This window comes from Salarias fasciatus, chromosome 2, assembly GCF_902148845.1.
Source record: "Salarias fasciatus chromosome 2, fSalaFa1.1, whole genome shotgun sequence".
NCBI classification, from domain to species: Eukaryota; Metazoa; Chordata; class Actinopteri; order Blenniiformes; family Blenniidae; genus Salarias; species Salarias fasciatus.
Window position 1 is genome coordinate 13,900,761 of NC_043746.1, and position 9,772 is coordinate 13,910,532.

The 9,772-nt window shown below is 39.8% G+C and overlaps 1 protein-coding gene across 3 annotated transcripts in view; it reads left to right on the forward strand.

Moving 5' to 3' along the window:
- The window catches only part of LOC115397429 (protocadherin gamma-C5-like), a 292,251-nt gene that overhangs the window by 45,048 nt on the left and 237,431 nt on the right, over positions 1 to 9,772 (forward strand). For 2 of the 3 annotated variants that reach the window (XM_030103867.1, XM_030103949.1), the window contains exon 1: positions 1,714 to 4,124. The exons of the other annotated variant lie outside the window; for it this stretch is intronic. In XM_030103867.1, coding sequence (XP_029959727.1) covers positions 1,746 to 4,124 — 2,379 coding nt within the window. In that variant the 5' untranslated portion in view covers positions 1,714 to 1,745. Of the gene's footprint in view, positions 1 to 1,713; positions 4,125 to 9,772 lie in introns of those variants that run through there. 3 annotated transcript variants of the gene reach the window in all.

Here is a 9,772-nt window from a genome sequence, read left to right on the forward strand (position 1 = left end):
AGTGGCTCATCAAGGTTGTACAGTAAAAGCATATGTGAGAGATATGAACAGTTTTTGCTATTTCAAGAGTGGGTGAACCATTGTTAATGTTTTTTGCTGTTCGTAGGCACCCCATGTTTGTTTAATTCATATCCTGTGTTTTTATTTTATTTTATTTTATTGTTTCTGGAGGCACTGAATGTCATTGAATGCCTCACAGAAAAACGAGCGTCTTTGAACTAAACATTGAGAGTGTCGGAGAGCAGTTGAAGCTGAGGAGACGTCATGAATCTTGTTCGGAATCGAAAATAAAATCTATCTATTAAAAATCCATCCTGTGGATCTTCATTGCCGGGGACTACGGGAGCAACACATATGTTCAGGAAAATTACACTGTCTTGACAAGTAGCTATATGGTAAAACACAGGAAACTACCGTGTAAGACTTCAGAACTTACACTGTAAACACGAACGTAAGTACCCCATAAGAGTCTGTAAAATGTCATGCTACATTTATGAAAGTTACCCCCACACTTTAGGAAATTACCTATTAAGACACATCAAACTACACTGTAAGACAACAGCACTTACGCTGTCAGACACAAGTGTAAGTACTCCTCGGGTTCCGCGAAATAACTTGTACATGTCCGACAGTTACCTTCACAGTTGAGGAAACTACACTGTAAGAGAAGGGAAGTTACTCTGTAAGACGCGGGCCGTATTATAAAGTGCTACCCATTTTTTATTGTAATTTTTCATACAACAATATCTTGAAATTCACTAATATCATCACATGCAATTTTATGAGGTACCGGTTTGACAGTGGTACCGAGTTTTTGATTTTATAGTGAATTTTAGGGGAGTAACTTGTTTGCTTTTAAAATTTGTTTCAATTAAACATAGTGGTTTTTATTACAACCCCTAACACAAAGACATAAATTAAGTTTCAGTAATTTATCTGTTCAGCTCCATCTGTTAAAGTACGCCGGCCCGCCGGCTTTGTTTTGTTCTGTTTTTTTTTTTTTTTTTTTTTGTTACATTACCACAGTATAAGTTCATCAGTGATATTAAAATGTAGATTGCCCATTTTTGTATCTCAGACTCTGAAGTAGGAGGAGAATTACAAGCAGAAGCACTTCTTAAAAAAATATAAGGGTTTTTACATTTCAAGCCGCTGACAATGAAAAACAACAATGAAAGGTTGAAACTCCCGAAATTGGAATCATTTACCTAAAACCTCTTGTACAAGATGGTCAAGATGCTTGGGAACAAAACAAACAAAAAATGGTACAATATATTTGAATTCTTTCTTTTCATGAATGCCTTTTAAAACTGTCAAATTAGACTTAAAGCCTATTTTCGTATACATACGCCCATTAAGCGATCATCCGCCTCCCTTTGTCAGGCTAATGAGAGTCTTCATGGCCTGATTGAAAAAAAAAAAAGTAACACTTTGCAAGGAGGATTCGTATTGAAACGATTGTGTTTTAAGTTGCTGAAAATTTTGAATGTTTGTTTTTATGAAAGAGTAAGTCATGTCATGTCTCAAAATATACTCATGGTGTCAGTGTGCACCAGGTGACGGAGGCAACAGCCATTCTCCACCCTCTGCCAATGACATCCCAGCCTGAGTCTGCTATTCTACTGCAGTTCCTCGAAAATGGTGTGTCTTTATTCCAAATAGCAAGTGGTTATTGTTTCCGATAAATACTTCTTTTGTCTCGTTGCTCTTTTTCAGCGTATGCATTTTTTTTTATCGCTGCGACAATGACTTGCAGCACGTTTGCTCTGCACTGCGGCCTGGCTTTTGTCTTTCTCGCCTTTCCTCCCGTTCATGGAGATCTGAGCTACACCATCCAGGAGGAGCTGAAACCAGGGTCAGTGGTCGGAAATATCGCGAAAGATCTGGGACTGGAGCTGGGAAGACTCTCTGCGCGGAAGGCTCGTGTTGATTCCGACGACAACTACTGCAGGTTAAACCTGAACACCGGAGAATTGATTGTTCACGAACGGATCGACAGAGATGGACTCTGTGACCAAGAAACATCGTGTGTTGTGAAGCAAGAGCTTGTTCTGGAAAACCCTTTAGAGTTGCATCGTATCAATATTCGTATTCAGGACATTAATGATAACTCTCCCCAGTTTAAAGAAGAGTCACTCAATTTTGAAATTCAGGAGTCTGCAGTCAAAGGTGCGCGTTTTCTCCTGGACGAGGCGCACGATGAGGACATTGGTGAAAATGCAGTTCAGGGCTATTCATTAGAGAGAAACGACCACTTCAAACTGAATGTGAAGACAAAGGCAGGTGGACGGAAATATGCTGAACTGGTCTTGGACAAAGAATTAGACAGAGAAGATAAAAAAGAGATGATGCTTTTGCTTTCTGCTTTTGATGGTGGCTCTCCACAGAGATCAGGCTCAGTGGTTATTCATATTACTGTGCTGGATGCTAACGACAATGAACCAGTATTTAGTCAGTCTGTGTATAAAGCACAACTAGCTGAAAACTCTCCTCTTGATACTGTTGTTTTAGCCGTGAGTGCCACTGATGCAGATGAGGGCATAAATGGTGTGGTCACTTATGGTTTTGATCATGTTTCTGATAAAAATCAAGTTTTTTCCCTTGATCCTAAATCTGGAGAAGTTAAGGTGATTGGCATTATTGATTACGAAAAAAAATCGTCATACAAACTGCAAATTAGTGCCAAAGACGGTCCAGGACTGGCCTCATATGCAACTTTAATAATAGAAATAAGTGACATGAATGACAACCCACCAATTATAAACCTAAAATCCCTTTTCAACCCAATACCAGAGAACATTTCACCTGGCACAGAGGTGGGGATCATTAATGTGCAGGACAGAGACTCTGAGAGTAATGGACAGGTCCACTGCTCACTCCAGCAGGGTGTCCCTTTTAAGCTAGTCCCATCTATTAAAAACTATTTTTCTCTGGTGAGCACAGGACAACTGGACCGTGAAGTGGTGTCTGATTACAACATTACAATCACTGCCACTGACGAGGGATCTCCATCTCTGTCCTCCTCTAAAAGTGTTCAGTTATATGTAGCTGACATCAATGACAACCCACCTGTGTTTGAGGAAGAGTCGTACAGCGCATATGTGAGTGAAAATAACAAAGCTGGCTCCACTTTATGTTCCGTTGCTGCTCGAGACCCTGACTGGAGACAAAACGGTACCGTGATTTATTCACTGTTAGCTGGAGAGGTGAACGGTGCCCCGGTGTCCTCCTATGTGTCTGTGAATGGAGACACGGGGGTGATCCACGCTGTGAGGTCGTTTGATTATGAACAGTTGAGGAGTTTCAAAGTGCAGGTGATGGCCAGAGACAACGGTTCTCCTCCCCTGAGCAGCAACGTGACAGTCAGTGTGTTCATATCAGATGTGAATGACAACGCTCCTCAGATCTTGTACCCCGCCCCGGAGGGCAACTCCTTCATGACCGAGCTGGTCCCCAAAGCTGCACACGGAGGCTCTCTGGTGTCCAAAGTGATTGCCGTGGACGCGGACTCTGGACAGAACGCCTGGCTGTCCTATCAGATAGTGAAATCCACTGATCCGGGACTTTTCACCATCGGTGTCCACAGTGGAGAGATCAGGACACAGCGGGACATTTCTGAATCTGACAGCATGAAACAGAACCTGATCGTGTCAGTGAAAGATAACGGACAGCCCTCTCTGTCTGCCACCTGCTCCATGTATTTACTGATTTCTGACAACTTGGCTGAGGTTCCAGAGCTGAAGGACATTTCTTATGATGAGAAGAACTCCAAGCTGACTTCCTACCTGATCATTGCGCTGGTGTCTGTGTCCACCTTCTTTCTGACTTTCATCATTATCATCCTGGGTGTGAGGTTTTGTCGCAGGAGAAAGCCCAGACTGTTGTTTGATGGAGCAGTGGCCATCCCCAGTGCTTATCTCCCTCCAAATTACGCAGATGTTGACGGCACAGGAACTTTACGCAGCACGTACAATTATGACGCCTACCTGACAACAGGATCTCGAACCAGTGACTTCAAGTTTGTGAGCTCTTACAATGACAACACGCTGCCTGCTGACCAGACTCTGAGGAAAAGTCCATCAGACTTTGCTGACGTGTTTGGAGACTCAGATGGCTCCCCGGAGGTAGGCACGAAAATAAAATTATTAGAACTCGTCACAGTGTCTCTCAACCATTCTTTTTTTGTCATCTGCTTTTGTCATTTTTCAGAGTTTGGACATTTTTTTTAACTTTTTGATTAAGTGTTGTTATTATTGCTTTATTTTTTAACCCCTTGGTCAAGTGTGATCTCTTGTCTCTGTCCATGGTTCTGAAATGACATTCGCTTTGTTTTGTTATTACAGCTTCACACTAATCTTTCTTCGTCAGTTCAAAATGCGTTTCTGGTCTATTTTTCATCATTTTCATCCGTTCACTGCTTATTTGACTTTACACTTGTAAGGTCTGAGCAGATGATTTCGTGATACACATTTCTTGCATTGGAAGTTAGTGAAGTTCAGTGTTTGGATTTTCATATCTGTTTAATATTGGTGGTAGCGTTCCTCCGTGAACATAGCATTCATACAATACTCAGCCCATCATAGCTTTTACCAGGGGTGTGAAGTTGACTGTCAAAAGGGTTGACATCCTACATGTTTTAGATGTTTCTCTGCTTCGGCACACGTCAATCTGAAGTTGATGTCACCCTCAAGTTTGTAATACAGCCCAATCACTTGCCCCTTATTGAGATCAGCTGTTACATCTGGCTAAATGTGCTGAAAGAGTCCACTCATGAGCGCAGACGTGCATGTAGACAGCCAGAGAGAAAATGGAAAACAGACAGTCTCCAAGTCTCTTGTGACCGCATGATTGTCCTCTGATCTACCAGCAGGCTGTGAAAGCTGCAAACTGAATATTTCTCCTCATTGGTCACCAATAATGCTCACAAACCCCAGGTTCTTTTTAATGTATTTGAACCTTCTTGTGAATCCTTGTGATGCTATCTCTGTTAAAGCCCCTTCTCTGTATGAGGATTTTCTGGAGTTCTTTGTAAAGAAGATCACTGCTCTGAGAGCCCCATCGGCTCAGCGTGCTCAGGACCCTTCCAGCAAGCTCAGCTGCATTTCAGTCGTTTGAGCCTGTTTCTTTTCCTGCTCTGACTGAAATGGTTGATCAACTTTGTCCTGCTAACTGTCCATCTGGTTTGCTGAAAAAAGTTTTCAGCTCATTCAGGTCTTTTATGTGTTTTCTTTAACCTGTGTCTTAGCTCTTGGTGTGTTCCATCATCATTTAAACATGCCATAATGCTGCCACCCTACCCTGAGAATGATGAGTGTTTTTGATTGTTGATGTTTTTCTGTGTGAGTTATTTGCCTGCTATTATTGAAACAATTAGTGTTTGTGCTTCATATTTCATCAGCGAGATGTTCTTCAGTTAAATTTTTTACAGCAAGTTCTGTGACTTTTGTGCCGACTTTTAGCATGTCAGTGGTTTTTTTCTCATAGTAGTTAGCATTAATCTGGCAGACATTTTTTACAGTGGACATGTCAGCTCGTTTACTAGTAAACTGGTGCACATGCAAGCTGCATTACTAGGAAACCAGTGGACATGTCAGCTTGTTCACTATTGGTAAACTAGTAGGTTGACCTCACAAGTTCAATAGTGAAGCTCAACATTTGGTTAATGAGAAAAGGCCTTGTTGTTAAGGGAAGGTGTGTGGGCTTAATTAGTCAACTTGTGAGTACATAATCTTCACTATTTGTCTGTCCCTGTCCATCAACAGAAGTGTCCTTGAGCAAGACACTGAACCCTAAACTGCTCCCAGTGGATGGATTGAGCACCTTGCATGGCAGACACCTCCACTGGCATGTGAATGGGTGAATGTGATAGTGCAGTGTGAAGCGCTTTGGGCTCTGTTGTCACAGTGTAAAAAGCACTATATAAGTGTCGTCCATTTGTCATTTATTTAACTGGTAAGATCAGGAATGTTCATTGGGTAAGTTTGGATGCTGACTATAACTAGATTTATACATGGTTTTCCCTCACTGGTAAGCTTGTCAGAGTGAAATGATTCACTGGTTAACTCGTAAAAGTTGATATGTCTGAATTTTTGCTATTTAATTTGAAAATCACCGTACTAGTTCGCTACTTACAGGCATGTTCTCCCACTAGTGAACTGGTGAGGCCTAAAATAGCGAGAAGTTCAATAGTAACATGCACATGAGCAAAATTGATAAGTCCTCCAACTCAAACGACCACAATGGTCATTAATTCATGTGCAAAATTGTGACCAACAGTTGCATTTCAATGAGAGCAAAAGAGTAACAGAGTTCAAAGGTGAAAACAGGCTTCTTGTCTCAGAGAATCCTAAAATCGTTCAGTGACCTTTTGGAGCTCCTCTGAAGGACATTGGCTCACAGCAAACATTGTCGTCATGTCACGAAAAATGCCTAAAAGGCTACAATGCTGTGTTTGATCATCCCAGTCTTTCCTTTGGGCATATCTTCAGGTCATGGGACTGCCTTCTTTCTGCCAGGCTCCAATGAAAAACATCACATGAACATGCCTCCCATAATGGAAAATGCTGTATTTCAAGACAGTTTTCAGACTTTTAGCTTGTTTTAACAACTTTTCTTGCAACAAATATACACTTGATGAAAAACATTGTTCCAATGCTCCAATTTTCTTGTTACTAGGGTGGTTGCTATACACACCTTTGAACAGGGAACAGGGTTGTATGGAGGGCTATGGCGAGACAGTCGTAGAAATTCCCTCTGTTAAAAAAACAGTAAACAATTGGCAGTAGGGTTGCCTGTAAAATTAACAGTATATTACTGTTACGGAAATTTACACTTTTTTACAGTTTTTTAAATATAGTAAGAAAGTGTTATTTAAACATTAGCAGTATACTGCTGTTTCAAAGATTAGACGTTTATTACCATTTGTATACACTTTTTCTGAAGATGTACAGTATGTTTGTGGTTTTTCACTGTGAGTTGCAGTACTCACCTTGCTGTAAATATATTTTCTTCTAGCTAAGTTGAAAACATATTCATTTGTCTAAACCTATTGATTTCATAAATTACTTACCAACATGCCATGTTACAAGCACAATGTTATTTCAATATTATTATTACATTCAGATGGCATCAACCCATCAACAACTTACTTCATGTATACATGTTTTCCTAATATACAGTGTAAGACCTCCCTGTACTCTATTCCAACAAAAGAAAACTTCAATTCCCTTCTTCTATATGAACAACATGTTTTAATGTAATAAATAAACATATCCTTTGAAACTGCAACTTAAAATGTCAAGACAAATGATAAATCTTCAAAATGTCTTCTCAAACCATATCTCTTCGTTGAAATTCAACATATATACAGATAAGTGTTAAATATGTCTGTCCCCCTGCAGCAGGTTCAGATTCAGATATACTTCAGATTTAGGTGGAGGTCTCTTTCCATTAGAAATGGCTGAATGATTTCCGGAGGCACAAGGATCCATGGCACCAGGAATGTCTCCGGCCATGTTTTTGTGACGGTGGAGGGGGACGCTCAGTCTTCTGCACTCCGAGATTATGAATTAGAGAGTGAGAGCACACTTGATGGACTGGACTAAAGATCTGGTGATGGACTGCTGACTCCTGGGCAGGGGTGTGGCAGTGTATGCAGTTTTTACAGTATTTACAAAACTGCAGACATCAGCACAATTTATGTTGCAAAAATGGCAATTTTTGGAACTTTTTGGTCTTTTTTAATATGTTTCAACAAACCCATATAACAACTCCTTACGAAATTTGAAATTATAAGAAAAAATGTTTGTGGGGGTTTCTCACTTAGCAACTGTTACAATCCAGATAATGTTAGCTGGTGAAGAATTCATTCACTTAGGGGGTCATATAAAAGTCTAGCTACTGTGAATTTTGGAAATTAATTCAAATTTATTAAGTGATAGTTTTTGCCTACTCTAACAAAGCAGTGAGGCACTCACTTGTTTATTGTGTGGAAGGCGGTTGGGTAACAAGTTGTTTAATGTTCCTTCTCTCCTCCCAAGCATATGTTTACATGTTATTGTTCAAAAGTGCAATACAAAAAGTACAAGAAGTTACTGTTTTCTTTCCTTGAAGCAATCATACAGCTAAATCATTATTACACAGGGTTGTCTTGTACATGAACAAACAGGATCTTCCCGTTGAAATTTCCTTGTAAATTTATAGCATTTTGTTAGACATCCTCTGTTGATCAGTTGGCCCTGGACCCAAATGATGGTGATTTCATGTTGGGGTGTAACTTCTAACCAGTTTCCCAAACACCCTTCAAATGACCGGAGTGAGAACCTCTGGCTGGAAATCCTTTAGGCAGTTTGCTGGTGTTTTTGGACAGGCGTGTTTTTGCAGCATGGTTGAGGATCAAGCAGGATGGTGCCATGGCCTGTCCTTGTCGTGGTGAGCTTGTCTGCATGTCCTTCACAGCTTTTCCGGTTACACCTGCTGGGTTCCCAGGGTTTAGTACATGCCTCTTATCATGCTCCTGTTGGCTGGAGAATGTTTGTCTACCAATGGCAGAAGATTCTGCAACAATTTGCTCACCTGGGGATCACTTTAAAATATGAGCTTCTTTTCTTTGTCATTCTTCTTTTTTTCTTTGTCTTCACACATTTGGTTTTGCACAGTCATGAACAGTTCAATATTTTTTGTTTTTGTTTTGGACTTTCAGTCTATTGTCTTCCGGTTTTATGTTGACAAAAATATTTGTATTTCTATTTTTAATCACTATACAATAGCACTGAAGTGATAATTTTGTTTTTGCAGGCAGCATCTTGTTTTCCTTCCTCGGATTCATCTGTGTTCTGTTTCTGATTTGATTTCAAGAGGAATACGTGCTTATTTATTTTTTTTGTCCTTTATTGGATACATTTTTTATTGTAGTTTTTCATACAACAATATATTGCAATACGCTCATATCACATGCAATTTTATGAGATACTGATATCACAGTCATACAGAGTTTTTGATTTTATAGTGAGTTTTAGGGGAGTAACTTGTCTGCTTTGAAAAGTTGTTTCAATTAAACATATTGTTTTTTATTACAGTCCCCCCCCCCCCCCCAACACAAAGACATACATTAAGTTTCAGTAATTTATCTGTTCGGCTCTATCTTAATTAAACTTTTTTTTTTTTTTTTGCTTTTTTTGTGTTACATTTACCACAGTATGAGTTCATCATTGATATTAAAATGTAGATTGCCAATTTTTGTATCTCGGACTCTGAAGTTGGAGGAGAAATACAAACATGAGCAATTCTTAGAAAGTATAAGGGTGTTTATATTTCAAGCCGCTGAGAATGAAAACAAAGATGGTAGATCTGAAAGGTTGAAACTCTCGAAATTGGAATTATTTACCTAAAACCTCTTGTACAAGATGGTCAAGATTCTTGGGAACAAAACAAAAAAAAAGTATTACAGTATATCTGACTTCTTTCTTTTCACGAATGCCTTTCAGAACTGTCAAATAGGACATAAAGTCTATTCTCATGTTTTAACCGATCATCCGCCTCCCTTTGTCAGGCTAATGAGCGTCTTCATGGCCTGATTTAAAAAAAGAAAAGTAACACGTTGCAAGGTGTATTTGTTTTGAAACGATTGTGTTTTAAGTTGCTGAAAATTTTGAATATTTGTTTTTATGAAAGAGTAAGTCATGTCATGTCTCAAAATATACTCATGGTGTCAGTGTGCACCAGGTGACGGAGGCAACAGCCATTCTCCACCCTCTGCCAATGACATCCCAGC